At 36.9% G+C, this 16316-nt stretch overlaps 1 protein-coding gene and 1 pseudogene across 1 annotated transcript; one reads left to right on the top strand and one right to left on the bottom strand.

Moving 5' to 3' along the window:
* The first annotated feature begins 2864 nt into the window (after positions 1-2864).
* LOC129542127 (olfactory receptor 4K3-like) lies at positions 2865-3811 on the top strand (annotated as a pseudogene).
* A 9767-nt stretch (positions 3812-13578) lies between these two features.
* LOC129542133 (olfactory receptor 4K2-like) lies at positions 13579-14834 on the bottom strand. The gene is made up of 2 exons (XM_088840371.1): positions 13945-14834; positions 13579-13675 (listed from the first exon to the last, which is right to left on the bottom strand). Exons 1-2 carry the CDS (start codon positions 14832-14834, stop codon positions 13579-13581), a joined length of 987 nt encoding a protein of 328 aa, XP_088696497.1.
* Between the last annotated feature and the right edge of the window lie 1482 nt (positions 14835-16316).

A 16316-nucleotide genomic window follows, 5' to 3' on the forward strand; every position in this document is an offset into this window, starting at 1 on the left:
TGGCACACTGCAGTCCAAAGGGTCGCAAAGAGCCGGACACAACATAGCGACTGAACAACAACACATTTGCACATCTTTCTCCATTTGTCTGCATGGTTGGTGGTCTTTTCACTCGCTCACTAGCTCTTTATGTATCATCGACTTGTCCTTAAAGGTTAGATTTTTTCTAAGTATTCATTTGTGTCAGCTATGCTTTTGCGTCTCTGCCATGAAAACGTTTGTAATCAAAATATTCAATTTTCCCTTATTATTAATGAATTTTGAGTTATAGTTGGGAATGATTTCCTCCCCTAGATATAAAAAGAAAATCAGGTTTTACAAATAAATATGTGTCCAATTTTGAATAGTGGCAGGTAAGTTATGAGGAATTAATGCAGTTCTTTTCCAGGTGGCTATCCAGCTATCTCAAAATCCCTTGTTAAAAAGCACTAATTAACCCCTACTCATTTTAGAAACTTCACTTTTTATATACTTTATTTCCATGTGCAATTAAGCCTATTCCTTGGTTTTTAATTTTGTTTTTTTAATTGTTTTTATATTAATTCATCAATATCATTTGTTTTATTTATGGCATCTTTATAGCATGGTTTCATGCACTCTAGAACTCATCCTTGCCCATTGCTCTATTTTTTAAAATGTTTCCCTGGCTCCTCTTGCATGTTTGCATTTTATTTTTCCAAATGAATTTTGTAGTTAGTTTATCTAGATCAAAGAGGCCTGGTGTAATTTATATTTAAATTGAATTAACTCTATAAATTCATTTAAGGCGAACTGACATCTTTGTGATGTACATTCTAATTCAAGATCATGGTTTATGTTTCCATTTGTTCAAGTCTATATTTTAGTCTTGTAGGAGGGCTTTAAACTTTTCCTCATGTAGGTTCTGAACACTTCTTTTAAGAGTATGAATTTTTCTGGTCTCAAACAGGGAATCACATTCTCATTTATTTTTCAATGAACTGAGAGATAACATTTGTATCCCCCAAGCCAAATAATAGATCCTATTTGTCTTATCTTTGCTGTGGCCCAAGATAAGGATTCTCCCTTACATCTTTCCCATCATATTCACTCCATGTACAGAGAGCATTTAAGAATAATAATAACACTTTATGATCTATCTTTAACTCTAGACAAAACGTGTTGAATGTTCTAATAATTCCCTTGGAACTTGAACATGTGTTAGTTCCTCCAGGGAGTAACTGGTTCTTTTCATGCCATGAAATTTATTGAATCCACTCATATCAGTACAGATGTTATAAATACAAAGGTCTCAAAGATTTGAGTCTCTTTTATCCAGAAATTAGGCAGCAGATTGATCTGAGGTCACTCTGGAGTGGTCGCCACTGATTTCAGGGACTAGTTGAGTATCGGAAGGTTAATGTGTCTGTGGAAAGGATCCTAAAACCATCTAGGTCAACCCCCTTCATCATTATCATATGAAGAATCAGAGGTACCCGTTCATGCAGTGGATTATCTAATCTTGCATATCTAGGACAAGATTTGAATCCACACTGTCTCAATCCCAAGTCACTGCTCTTTCTGCTACACCAATTTAAGTGTAAGCTGTACTGGAGGCATCCTCTTCAATATCAGGTATGTGAGTGCAGAAGCAAACCTAGTTTCTGAAATGGGTAAAGTCAGAACAGTGTGGAGTTAGAGAAAGGGCACCAAACATCAAAACAGAAAGTCAAGAGTATGAGTACTTGCCTGTGTAGATTTGCTTAGTAATGGAACAATTTATTTAGAATACATACTTGCAGCAGAGTTTTGAGAAAGAAAAGAGAAGAGAAAAACTTGGTTTGATGACAAGATGAAAGGACTTTGATGTGAATTCTAGGTATACATCGTTTCAGTTGACTTTCAGTGTATTTTGTAAAGTCTTCTTAGATCTCAGTGAGGATTTCCCTAAGCAGTCTAGTTTTAATGTTTACAGCATATTGTTTTACGTAACTTCTTCTAGGTTCTCCATTATCTTTCTCTGTCTCTACATGAATCTGTTTCCTATTTTTTCTAAGTGAACTCTAGAAATAGGAAGTTTCCTGCTGCCAACTGCTTTGGTGAAAATCTATAAAATCCAGCAGTTAAAAAATAGCTGACTTCAGGCAGCAGAGTGTTTAAGAGATTTTGTATTTACCATATACTTGGACCTATATGAAGCCTTCAGGCTTTAACCATATCATGTTCATGAGCCTTTGAGGTGTATGGCATTGGTGGCATAGAACAGGATCATACATGCCTGCATAACTAAAATGGAGAACTAAGAATAAGAGGCTATTTCAGTTTTATTCTGAACCATGGCTAATAGAAAATTGAAACAGTCTGTTTCTCTGTATCCATTTTTTTTCAGGTTGTATTCCCTTACCCCACTCATTGCAAAAAAAAACCAGTGCCTACCCTCCTTTGCATCATTGTGTTCCCACTAATAATCAATCATGATTCTCAAACATTGTTCACTCCAGTCTTTCTCTGGCATCATGATGTTTTGTTGCCATTCTTTTTCCATTCAAAACTTGGCAGCTGCCTATGAGATTTTTTTAAGTGTTTCACAAACTAAGGAGTAATATTCAAATAACTGAATTTTTATTTATTTTATAAAGACTGGCATCATACTTTAAGCAAATTGCAAAATCATAAGAATTAACCTGAACTGATATTTTAATTAGTTAGCTAAAATATCTGGAAAGGTCACGGAGGAAATATTTGAGCAATGTGAACAGAAGAATAATACAACAGAAAACTATTATCTGGTGGAGGGAAACCCCTATATTATTTCATGCAGAAAAGTCTCATTTTGTATTTAATCACTGTATTTTTCCTCATTCTCCTCCATCAGGAAGCCAGAGTCCTTCCTGAAATCAAACTGAATGGCCTGGAATAATCAGTCGGTCATAACTGAATTCACACTACAAGGTCTTTCCAGTTCTTGGGAACTCCAGATCATCTATCTCCTGTTTTTCTCTGTAGTCTATGCAGCCACTGTGCTGGGGAACCTCCTCACTGTGTCACCATTGTGTCAGAGCCACGCCTGCACTCCCCCATGTACTTTCTGCTGGGCAACCTCTCCTTCATTGACGTGTCTCTGGCCTCATTTGCCACTCCCAAAATGATTGCAGATTTCTTCAGGGAGCCTAAGGTCATCTCTTTTGAAGGCTGCATCACCCAGATATTCTTCCTGCATCTCTTAGGGGGTGTTGAGATTGTGCTGCTGATATCCATGTCTTTTGATAGGTATGTAGCTATTTGTAAGCCTTTACGCTATTTAACCATCATGAACCGGAGAACGTGCCTTGGGCTTGTGACACTTTCCTGGATTGTCGGCATCTTCCACGCTATGAGTCAGCTCGCATTTACTGTGAATCTGCCCTTCTGTGGGCCCAATGAAGTGGACAGTTTCTTCTGTGATCTTCCCTTAGTGATTAAACTTGCCTGCGTAGACACATACATTCTAGGAGTGCTCATGATCTCAACCAGCGGCCTGATTGCCCTAGTGTGCTTCGTTCTCTTGGTGATTTCCTACGCTGTCATCTTGGTCACTATTAGACAACGTTCTTCTGGTGGGTCCTGCAAAGCTCTCTCCACCTGCAGTGCCCACTTCACTGTGGTGACTCTTTTCTTTGGCCCATGCATTTTCATTTACGTGTGGCCTTTCACAAATGTCCCAATAGACAAAGTTCTCTCCGTATTTTATACCATTTTCACTCCCCTCTTAAATCCAGTCATCTACACCCTTAGAAATAAGGATGTCAAGGATTCCATGAGAAAACTTAGCAGCCGTGTCTTGAAGTCTAGCCAGACTGATCATAGCCCTTGATTTGCTTTTGCGCGTACAAAAATGAGCATTTACTTTGTTGGTCAACATTGTCATGCTAGTGCAAGAAATCATATATTTCATGGCAGAATTGTTTTCATCATCAGTCTCATCAGTTACTGAGTTTTGGTCATATTAAGAGTTCCTCACACAGCATAATATTTACGATGGAACATTATCAAACCAATATCCAAAATTTTACCTCACAAGGACTCACTTTTTAGAATATTCAACCGTTGTCAGATGTAGGTATTTATTTGAGTATTAAGACATTCACATGTTTCAGGAAAGAGTGGATTTCCTTACAGGCTCTTATGATTAAGGAAAGGAACAAATGTGAAAGTACCAACACTTGTACACTGAAATAATAGTGGAATTTTTTATTGTTGATGAATAACATTTTAGTTCAAAGGTCAGAAAAAATACTGCAGTTTCTTGGTGAGGATGTTTACTATTTAATATTTTGTAACCTATCATCAATAAGAAGAATAATGTTCTTTATTTCAGTCCCTATGCCCTCTTGTGTGGATTAAACAATTTTAAAACAGTACAGTAAACACTAAGAAAATTCTTATAATCATATTCATATAGAAAGACTCTGGAGTAATATGTACCAAATCCCATCCACATTCTTGATCTACAGAAGAGGAAACTAAGATCCACGGACATGGTAACTTTTCAAGGTCATGTTTTTTAAGGCAGAATTTAGATCACTCAGGTTTCTCTGGTGGTTCAGAAGGTGAACAATCTGCCTGCACTGCAAGAGACCTGGGTTCGATCACTGGGTCAGGAAGATCCCCTGGAGAAGGAAATGACAACTCATTCCAGTATTCTTGCTGGGGAAAACCCATGGACAGAGGAACCTGGCAGGCTACAGACAATAGAGTCACGAAAAGTCTGACACGACTGAGCCACTAACACTTTCACTTTCTTTCTTTAGATCATTCACCTACAAACTGTTTGTTTTCTAACCAGTACGCTATTTTGGTACCATGATACTTACTGTATCATTTTGTAATCAAATGCCATATTGTAAACATTAAGTTCCTAAAAGATCCTTATGCTTAAACACAGTATTGGGGGAACACATGTACACCCAGGGGGGGATTAATGTCAATGTACAGCAAAACCAATACAATATTGTAAAGTAAAAAAAAAAAACAAAACAGTATTTGACTTAAGAAATCTATGAAACAATGCTCCTTCAACTTAGTTGATATACCTAATAACTAGAGACTTCAGAACATAGAAACAACCTAGTAATATCTATTCATTTTACTGATGATGAAACTAAGAATCAGGAAATAAGGTGACTTTCCCAAGTTTGTATACCTTTAAGATGATAGTGCATGGGGTCGCAAAGAGTCGGATACGACTGAGCAACTTCACTTTCACTTTTCACTTTCATGCATTGGAGAAGGAAATGGCAGCCCACTCCAGTGTTCTTGCCTGGAGAATCCCAGAGACGCGGAGCCTGGTGGGCTACCGTCTATGGGGTCGCACAGAGTCGGACACGACTGAAGTGACTTAGCAGCAGCAGCAGCAAGATGATAGAGTCCTACTAAGAAAGTGCCTCTTGTCTTTCTGTCTCTCTTCTCCTCTATCAATTAGACAACAGCTAAATTGCCTTTAAGAGCAAATTGACTATTGTCATTCTGAGAGTTATACATAGGAAAAATGTTAATGCTTAAAAGTAAATACTTACAACCATTTATAGTTTGTTTTCCAATTATCCAGTTGGCTGGCATTGTCAAAATTTGCCTAATATTGTATGTAATATTATATAGCTTGGGTTTAGATAAGGACAGATGTATATATTGATAGATAGATAGATTGTAAAGAGTTGAATATAAAGATAAATAAATTATTAGGTGAATGGATGGGCAAATAGATGGATATGTGTGTTTGGGTGGGTAGATGTATAGCAAGATACAGATGGATACTTACAATAATGAAGAAATGAATATACAGCTTAATACATTGACTCAAGTTTCTGTGTCTGTATGTTGAATGTATACAACTATAAATTGCAATTGTGTTATTTTCTTAAAAATTTATTTGAAAAGTTATTGGACCTGACAGAATTCAAAAGATATATTCTTACATATGTTTCTTATGATGAAGTAGGAAAAATTTATGAATAGGCTTAATGTCACTGGAGAGATGGACTAATGAATTATGTTAGTGAAAAAATATTTTTAAAACCCTGTAAATATTCTCTATGAACATTATAAATCTGTCTTCCCACCTTCTCAACTCTGTTATACCAAATCTACAAGTTGGATGAATATTCATATTTAATTCTGATCAATAGCATATGGTTGGCTAACCACAGTAAGGAATGCTCCATTAGTTGTTTTCTATGCCCAGGCTATGAATTTTGTTTTCCACTTTAACATCCTAACATGCACACTGCTAGAATTATAGCCAAATAAATGTCATAGATTCCATCACATGAAACTTTGCATGTGCTCTAGAATAAGATCCCAAGCATTAGGAATGCTACATGGAATATTAGCCCCAAAGACAAAATCTAGATATTTGGCATAAGCACCAACCTAAGAAGTAAGAGTAAAGAATGATCACGGTTCCCATTCTAAGCTCTCCACTGATGGTGGCTTCTCCCTCCTTGTCTCATATTTTCTATCACCAAATAGCTTTCTGAGGTGCTCTTCAATCTTTCAGTCTCATGACCATAGAGAAGAAACCTAACACTTAGTCCCAATAGTTCACTGTAAAAGATCAACCTAGCAAATGATTTCCAGAAATATTGAACCTAATGTATGATTCCATCTTCACCTCCAAGAGTCATTAGCCTGATTAAAACTGTCTACGGTGCTGTTCCATAGAGTCATGGAATGTCACTTTTTGTTTCTCTTATTTAATTAATTGGATTCCCTATTGTCTATTTACTTCCATTGAGTTTAAACTACTTCACATGTTCATTCCAATTATAGTCTACTAAATAAAATCAGAAGTAAATGTATTTTGAAATGTCAAAATACTTAATATTGTTCAGAAAAGTTAAACGTGTACATAAAATAAAATTGAGATTTGTGTTAGATTGGATTTGTGTCGAGCAATGAGCCATCGGCACCAAACTAGTTTCTTGGTCTCAAAATCCCTTTAGATGTGTTTTTCTCCCAGCAGAAAAGCCACTGCTACTATTCAAAAGCCACACTTTCTAGTATTACTGTCAGAAGTTAAGCAGATAAAATAGCATGTGAAAACAATCCAACAGAATAGAGTCTGGCACGCTGGAGAAAAAGAAAAGTTAGTGTTCAAGATGGACAGGAATGCAAAATGGAACTGAAGACATAATCAGGATCCAGATGATTCATATCCTACTACACGCTGTAATAGTTGTATATTCCCCAACCATATTGGTTTTTCTTCTGTAACCCATTTAATGAAGCCTGTTATATTATAAGCTTTGGGGAATAAATATTTGAGAATAAATTCATATATTTAATCTTCATAAACAGTGGAATAACAATGTCAAAATCAACATCACCACTGGGGAGACAAGAGCTAAGTGGTATATGCCTCACCAGGGATGTCCAGGTTTCTTCTGTAATCCTTCTTGCTCCCCTCCAGATATTATCTGACCTTAATGTAAAGATTTCACCAACTTCTGTGTCATCCCCTCAATGAATATGCACCAACATGCCATTCAGAGAGGCAGGTCTTTTCAGGGTATGGGAGCTAAAGAGATTCTGGGAAATAGCTTCAAGGTGCAAGGTGATGAGAAAAGAAGAGAATAAGAAGGAAAAAGGAACCTTCTTTCCAGAAATTGCTGGACCAACTTACTAGTCATTGGCAAGTCAACTTACCACACAACATAAAGTTCAGTATACATGTCAAATAAGAAGATTCAAAGATACAGGAGAGATTGGAAAGAGACAAGAAAAACCAGGATATCTTTTCTTTTGCATCTACAACAAAGTATTCAAGCACAGACTGTATATTTTACACATCCTTTTACATACCAAAATAAGTGAAAATAAGTAAACTTCCATCAAATCACTTGATAAAACTGTAAAAAGTTCTCAAAATAGAAACTGTATGAAAATTGGCCTGTTGCTTCTAGCCTTTTCTCAGTTACCCAGTGCTTCCCCATTGTCTCTGCCATATATATCTAGCATCCCAGAGTTGATAAAAAAAAGTTATAATCAATCGGTTAAGAAAGATATGGAACATTTTACCTTAGCCAAATTAAGAATTATAACCGTAATATGTGTGTGTGTGTGTGTGTGAGTCACTCAGTCTTGTCTGACTCTTTGCAACCCCATGGACTGTAGCTCTGGAGAAGGCAATGGCACCCCACTCCAGTACTCTTGCCCGGAAAATCCCGTGGACAGAGGAGCCTGGTGGGCTGCAGTCCATGGGGTCGCTAAGAGCCAGACACAACTGAGCGACTTCACTTTCACTTTTCACTTTCATGCATTGGAGAAGGAAATGGCAACCCACTCCAGTGTTCTTGCCTGGAGAATCCCAGGGACGGGGGAGCCTGGTGGGCTGCTCTCTATGGGGTCGCACAGAGTCGGGCATGACTGAAGTGACTTAGCAGCAGAGCAGGACTCGCCAGGCTCTTCTGTCCATGGAATTCTCCATGCAAGAATACTAGAGTGGGTTGCCATTCCCTTCTCCAGGATATCTTCCCAACCCTGGAATCAAACCCAGGTCTCCCATATAAACCCTTATAGCATCTCAGAAATCTTTGAAAACTGTTCCACTTGACCTCTAATCCATTAGAAGTCAAGGAACAGCTATATAAGCTTTTTGAGACAGTGGGCTGTACATTAAATGATACGTTATTGAAAATTTACACAATCCAGATCTAAGTGTCATCGTGTGTGTGTGTGTGTGTGTGTGTGTGTGTGTGTGCTCAGTCATGTCAGATTCTTTGTGACCCCATGGACTGTAATTCCCCAGGCTCCTTTGTCCATGGGATTTCCCAGGCAAGAATACTGGAGTGGATTGCCGTTTCCTTCTTCTGGGGATCTTCCTGACCCAGGGATTGAACCCGCATCTCCTTCGTCTGCTGCACTGGTAGGTGGATTTTTTGCCACTGAGCCAAGGGGGAAGCCTTGTCATCATGGCCCCTTTCTAGATCAAGAAGGAATGTTATCTTTTATGGAGTTGTCTTGTTGATTCTAGGAGAATATTGCTGTTTATGGTTAAGCAGGCCTTTCTGCTGTTGGGGGAGGTTTGGTCGATATGCGAAGCAGGTACACAATGCATAGGAGAGGAGAGTAAGGAGACCAAAGAGCAAAGAAATTTTTTAATGTTTTTTCACAGTTTTCTTGCCTTGCTATAGAATGTGAATTTTATTTCACACCAAAGATGGTTGGATGGCATCACCAACTCAATGGACATGAGTTTGAGTAAACTCCGGGAGTTGGTGATGGACTGGGAGGCCTGGCATGCTGCAGTCCAAGGAATTGCAGACTCAGACATGACTGAGTGACTGAACTGAACTGAACTGAAGCTCTGGCTGCACAATCCCTTTCCATAACCACTAATATTACATCTTGTTCTCTAGAAATAGTAAACCACATTTAGCTCCTCAGTTCCCTGGCAATTTTTTAAAATAAATTAAAAAAAAATTTTTTTGGCCATGCTGTGTGGCATGTGGGATCCTAATTTCCTTACCATGGATTGAACCCACACCCCCTGCATTGAAAATGCAGAATCTTAATTACTAGACCACCAGGAAAGTCTCCCCGCTAGGCACATTTATGCTTCTCTGCCTTTGCCTATGCTATTCCTTCCTTCTGACATACTTTCCTGCAACGTGGCCTTGAAATCTCAGATTCAGCACTACCTCTGCAAACCTTCACTTCATGGGAAATAGATGTGGAAACAGTGGCTGACTTTATTTTTGGGGCTCCAAAATCACTGCGGACACTGATTGCAGCCATGAAATTAAGACACTTACTCCTTGGAAGGAAAGTTATGACCAAACTGGATAGCATATTAAAAAGCAGAGACATTACTTTGCCAACAAAGGTCTGTCTAGTCAAGGCTATGGTTTTTCCAGTGGTCATGTATGGATGTGAGAGTTGGACTCTGAAGAAAGCTGATCGCCAAAGAATTGATGCTTTTGAACTGTGGTGTTGGAGAAGACTCTTGAGAGTCCCTTGGACTGCAAGGAGATCCAACCAGTCAATCCTAAAGGAGATCAGTCCTGAATATTCATTGAAAGGACTGATGTTGAAGCTGAAATTCCAATACTTTGGCACCTGATGCAAAGAGCTGACTCATTGGAAAAGACCCTGATGCTGAGCATTGAAAGCAGGCGGAGAAGAGGACAACAGAGGATGAGATGGTTGGATGGCATCACCAACTCAATGGACATGAGTTTGAGCAAGCTCTGGGAGTTGGTGATGGACAGGGAAGCCTGGCATGCTGCAGTCCATGGGATTCCAAAGAGTTAGAAATGACTGAGCAATTGAACTGAACTGAATTTTAACAATTTCCTGAACAGTACCATATCTTCATACAAACAGTTCTGTCTTTGTAAATCTATCATATTGCTACATGAACAATCCCCTTATACTTTCATAAGTCTGGACAAAGTCTTTCTGTTGTTGAAACATTTAATAACATGCTATATATAAAATGAATAGATGATTGTCACCATTCATTCCCCAGTTAATATTTTAATACATCCATGTATATATGACTATAAAGCATTTCACTATTTTTTGGACAAAAGTTCAAGAGATAAACATGTGAATAACATTGTATTGCTTTTTAATCATATACATTCTATTTAAAAACATTATGGGGTGGATTCATGTCAATGTACGGCAAAACCAACCAATGTAATATTGTAAAATAATTAGTCTCCAATAAAAATAAAAATTAAAAAAAATAAAATAAAAAATAAAAACATTAAAAACACTCTGTTTAAAAAATCAAATAAACTCTATTTAAAAACAACAGCACACTGGCCCATTGAACATTGTGTATTTATTATTTTTTCCCTTGCATGCAATCTTGGACTATATTTCAACTTAAATAAGAAAGCCCTAAAATATAATACCTCTTTTGAAAAACATAGATGTAAAGGGACAACTTTATTTACAGAAATACATCAAAGATTAATAATTGGCACAAATCCAATATTTTAGCATTAGTTAATATTAAGTTAATTGACACATCCTATTACAGTATTAAAACCATGGCTTTAAGTTCAAGTAGGCACAACCATTTATATTTCAGTAACCCTGAAATTTTAATCGTGTTTAAAACAACAGCAACAATAATAGTATAATTAGCTAGTATTCATAAACCCTTTCGAGTGCTAAGCACTGCTGGTTAAATGTATATGTGTTTTGATTTTCACAACATCCCAAGTGGTTAAATACACCATAAAATGTCCACATTTTATGATGAAGAAATTGAGTTTTAGAAACATCAAAAATACATGCTGAGGGTTACACAAGAAATAAACTGGTGGGACTGGAATTCAACCTACAACAGATGGAACCTATCTATTGCTAAATACATGTCCCTCAAAGACAGAGAAACAGATCTTGTACATTAATGGATCTCCAGCACCCAACAAGGGCCTTAAGCAGAGTAGAGATTCAGCAAATGATTATTGAATTAAAATGAAAGTTTTAGACCTGAGGTTTATATTTAAAAATAAAGATGATAATTTTTGCTAAAGAATGTATATGAGGCAAAAGTATATTTCTACCTTAACCGTTTTTCATTTGTCTAACTGACATTGAAGCAAGAAGGAAGAATTTATGATTTGGTTAAAATTAACAGTATTTCAAATTAAAAATGTGATTTCATACCTAGTCCAAATGCTACATTTGTCCCTAAACTGCACATTAGTTAACTTCAGATATTAAATATTTGGCTTGGTTTGTGTTGAAGCATGTCAAAACATTAAAAGTCTGAGATAAATGAAAGAAACTATTAATGCCACTTCTTTCTTTGCAAGGCATGGGCTTGTGTTTTTCTCCTGGAACTTACAAACTGTCATAATCCACCATGACAGATTTTTTCCTGAACTCTTTTCAAATACCTCAGTCAATTTAAGGAGATGCAACCTATCGGTATATTGTTATTCAGAGAAATCTCAAAGTATTAGGGAATTGTATCTAGTTTTTCCATGCCACCCCCTTTTAGCAGTGGAAAACTGGAAAGTGTTTTATTGTTTTTCTGCTGTACATCTTAAGCCACAATATTACAGACATCCTAAACCTGAATATCAAGTTTTGTGTTTGACAAATAGTGGTTGCTGCTGCTGCTGCTGCTGCTAAGTCACTTCAGTCGTGTCCGACTCTGTGTGACCCCACAGACGGCAGCTGACCAGGCTCCCCCGTCCCTGGGATTCTCCAGGCAAGAACACTGGAGTGGGTTGCCACCTCCTTCTCCAATGTGATTATACTTATACAATTGTTCTTCAAATACATACTTATTAAAAATGAAGTACAGTTTAGATAGAAGTCTACCTTGGTGAGAAGAAAAAATGAAATGACATTTTGAGAAACCATTCTGTCCATTTTCTACAAAATCATTACAACGGGCAATTACATTTATTATCTTCATGTTACAGATTTAAAAAGGAATAAAGAGGTAAAGTGACTCTCCAGAATAATACAACTAGGAAATGACAAATCCAAGATCTAATTCTAAGTCTCATGTATGTTTAGAGCAATGAGCTTTGCCCCTTAATGGTGATTCAGCCTCTAGCTTCATGGATTCTCTAGACTTTAGGTTCTTCAACTGTGAGGGAAATTGTTTGACCAGCTGATTTTCAAAGACTTTCTTGTAATAAAAAAAAAAACAAATTCAGCATAATATTTAATATACCAAATTAGGAAGAATTTTGCAATATAGTTCTTAAACAATTACCATCTTTTCTTCCCACAGGCTAACTTATATTCTATACTCACACTGAGACTAATAATAATTGGGGAAAATTTATTTGGAAATGAAAAATTTATCATGAATTTAATAGTTTATAATTTTTCAAACATTTAGTCTGGGGTATTAATAAATTCATCAGATCTAAGATAGCAAACCAGGTTTTGAAAGCCAGTCAGATTTGAGTAGTTTACTTTCTATGGTTTAAACTTTACAATTGATGTTTGATTAATTATTTGCTATATCAAGTGTGATAGTGATCTACATACTTATTGAGAAAAGGTATTATTAAATCTTGTATCCTCTGAAATGTTCTCTTTTGTTCAAAGTTGACTCAGAACTCAAACAGTTGTATCCACTGAATCAAGTTTGTTCAACAATATTCGAAAGAGCTTCTTCATAATATAAATTTTCCACAAAAATATTCCAATGCCATGAAAAAACCTGTTATGTCCAATATTCTTAATTTAAGTTCCGCAAGTGGACAGCGTCAGAATACCATAACACTTTGAGTGAGAATGTTCTGGGTTAAAAGACAAAAGAGCAATATTTTATCTCAGGCTTCTCTAAGAACCTGGATCTATGTTTCTAGAATTCAGAAGTCTATGAATTCCTGAATTTATGTTCACAATTTTGATAATATGTGCATTTTTCCATAAAGATAACCTATACATTTCAACGGATTTTCAAATGGATCCATAATTGCAAAAGACTGGCAAACATCGCACTAACATTTAGGCATGATCCTTCACATCTCTCAATTTTAACTTCTGATTTTCATGAATTTAGACTAAATGACTTGAAAGATTCTAACTTTAATTTTCTATTGTTCTTAGAACAAAACTGATGATACTAAATCTCAGGTACGAGCTCTCTGCTCATTGTACTGAATATATTGGAGTAGTTTTCCCAAGAGTTAAATATTGGTTACTTAGTTTCTTCTTCCGGAGAAGGCAATGGCAAGCCACTCCAGTACTATTGCCTAGAAAATCCCATGGATGGAGTAGCCTGGTAGGCTGCAGTCTGTGGGGTCGCTAAGGGTCGGACACGACTGAGCGACTTCACTTTCACTTTTGACTTTCACACATTGGAGAAGGAAATGGCAACCCATTCCAGTGTTCTTGCCTGGAGAATCCCAGGGACGGGGGAGCCTGGTGGACTTCCGTCTATGGGGTCACACAGAGTCGGACACGACTGAAGTGACTTAGCAGCAGCAGCAGCAGCAGCAGCTGTTTCTTCTTCACAGCTGTTTCACTTCCTGGTTTCTCAAAGTATAGATAAGTGGATTCAGAAAAGGGGTAAAGATGGTGTAGAAAACAGAGAGAACTTTGTCCACCAGGAAGTCTGTGAAAGGCCACACATAGATAAAGATGCAGGTTCCAAAGAACATCAACACAACTATGAAATGTGCAGTGCAGGTAGAAAAAGCCTTAGATGATCCAGTGGAGTAGTGGTCCTTGATAGTGACCAGAAGAGTGATGTAGGAAGTGAGCAAAAGCAGAAAACTTACAAGAGCAATCACACCACTGGTTGAAATCATGAAGATTCCAAGAACATATATGTCTATACATGCCAGCTGGATGACCAAAGGAAGGTCACAGAAGAAACTGTCTACAACATTGGGACCACAAAAGGGTAAATAGAGGGTAAAAGCTAACTGGCTCATTGTATGCAAGAAGCCCACTGTCCAAAAAGTTGCCACAAGCCCAACACATACTCTTTGGCTCATAATTGATGAATAATGGAGAGGTTTGCATATGGCAATGTACCTGTCAAAAGACATGGAGATGAGCAGCACAATTTCAGTCCCAGTGAAGAGGTGCAAAAAGAAGATCTGAGAAATGCATCCCTCAAAGGAGATGGTCTTGTGCTGAGCAAAGAAGTCCACGATCATCTTTGGAGTGGCAAAGGAAGACAGACACATGTCGATGAGAGACAGGTTGCTGAGCAGGAAGTACATGGGGGAGTGAAGGTGTGGGGTGGACAGTACCGTGAGCAAAATCAGGCAATTGCCCAACATGGTCATTAAGTAGAAAACAGAAAACATCACAAAAAGGAAAATCTGGAGCTGAGGAGAATCAGTAAGTCCAAGTAACAGAAATTCAGACACTCTGGAATGGTTGATTCCCTCCATTGATCTTCAGGCTCTGGTCTATAATGACAAAGTGGTACACAATGACAGAGTTAGAAAATGCAGTACTTCTACAATTACACATGAAGGAGTTATAATATCAGTTAATAATTAACTAGAATATTGATTACCTAAAATCTAACTTCTAACTAGCTCAGTAAATATTTTTCTTTTTGGAACCACTGAACAATCTGTGTCAGATATCACTACAAATGGAAAACTTCTTGGTTTGATCACCATCAAGTACATGCTGGATTATACTCATCACATACCTATACAAAAATATTCTTTTCTGGATACTGGCTGAGGAGTTACATAATCCATAGTCACAGAGGAAGAGTACACTCAGTAATTGGGTTCTACTTAGCAAGTAAGGTAAATAAAAATTTTCATAGGGGTGAACCTCTCAAAGTTTTCTGTTAAACCAAAAAAATGAAATTTATGTTTGATCCACTATTGTTAAAACCCTGGATTTAAATAAAAGTTTAATGTACTGATTTCAGGAAGCCTATTTCTTATCCTAGGAGGATGATAAATGATTTTTCCTTTAAGTAAATTTCTGTTTTCGCAGCTACAAAAAATTCCACTTTCTTTCTAATTTCATTCATACGTTTTCAAATAGTTTTGCTAGGACTGGCAAGTACTATTTTAACTATTAATATATAAATGATTAATTTCTTAATTCTGTAAAATTACAGATGATCAAAACGCATACCTGTAACATATGAGTTATCCTCAAGTTTTTTCTTACGATCGCACAGAAACATTTGTTTTAAAGGAAGAGAGAACCCCTCCTCTATTTCTCCACATGTTACTCTAACAAAGCTAATTTTTTAGACTAGAAAAAGGAGGAAGAAAAATTCTAGGCCAAATCCAGGAAATACATGGATACAAGATGAGAATCAAGGCTTTTGTAGTACCAGCATGTAAGATCCTCAAAGCCAAACAAAGCAAGCAAATGAAAAAACCCACATTGATGATGGTATGTCAAAGTGATACCAGAGGCAACTGAAAGAAAAAAAAAAAGATTATTTAAAGACTCAGACTCATTTTTCAAAATTGAGTTTTTGATTTACAGCAGATTGCAAATTCTACAAATATCTCCTGTGACCTTCTGTTTTGCCATATTGGAAGAAAAATCTGGCTTCATCCTCATTTATGTGCAAATATTCAAATTATCCTGTCAGTGTTGATAAATATTTTAGATTTGTCAGAGAACAATGTTCCACAAATCTGAAAACTGAACTATGGGAAAGTTGTTAAGAGGGTTAAAGTGTTCTTAACCTGCGGTGTGACTTTGCTCATACCTTAGTAGCCTTTCTAAGATTTTACCTCTTTACCTATGAGAATTCAATTAGATAGTCTTTATAAAGCATTAAGCGTATGTCCTGGGCAACATTCAATAACTGTCTAGTTTTCAAAATTCAATACTGCTCATAAATAATTAGCTTATTTTATTTCATGAATAGTAATAGTAATAATTTC

The sequence above is a fragment of the Moschus berezovskii genome, chromosome 9 (genome assembly GCF_049115385.1).
Source record: "Moschus berezovskii isolate FMDL1 chromosome 9, NW_MosBer_1.0, whole genome shotgun sequence".
Lineage (NCBI taxonomy): Eukaryota > Metazoa > Chordata > Mammalia > Artiodactyla > Moschidae > Moschus > Moschus berezovskii.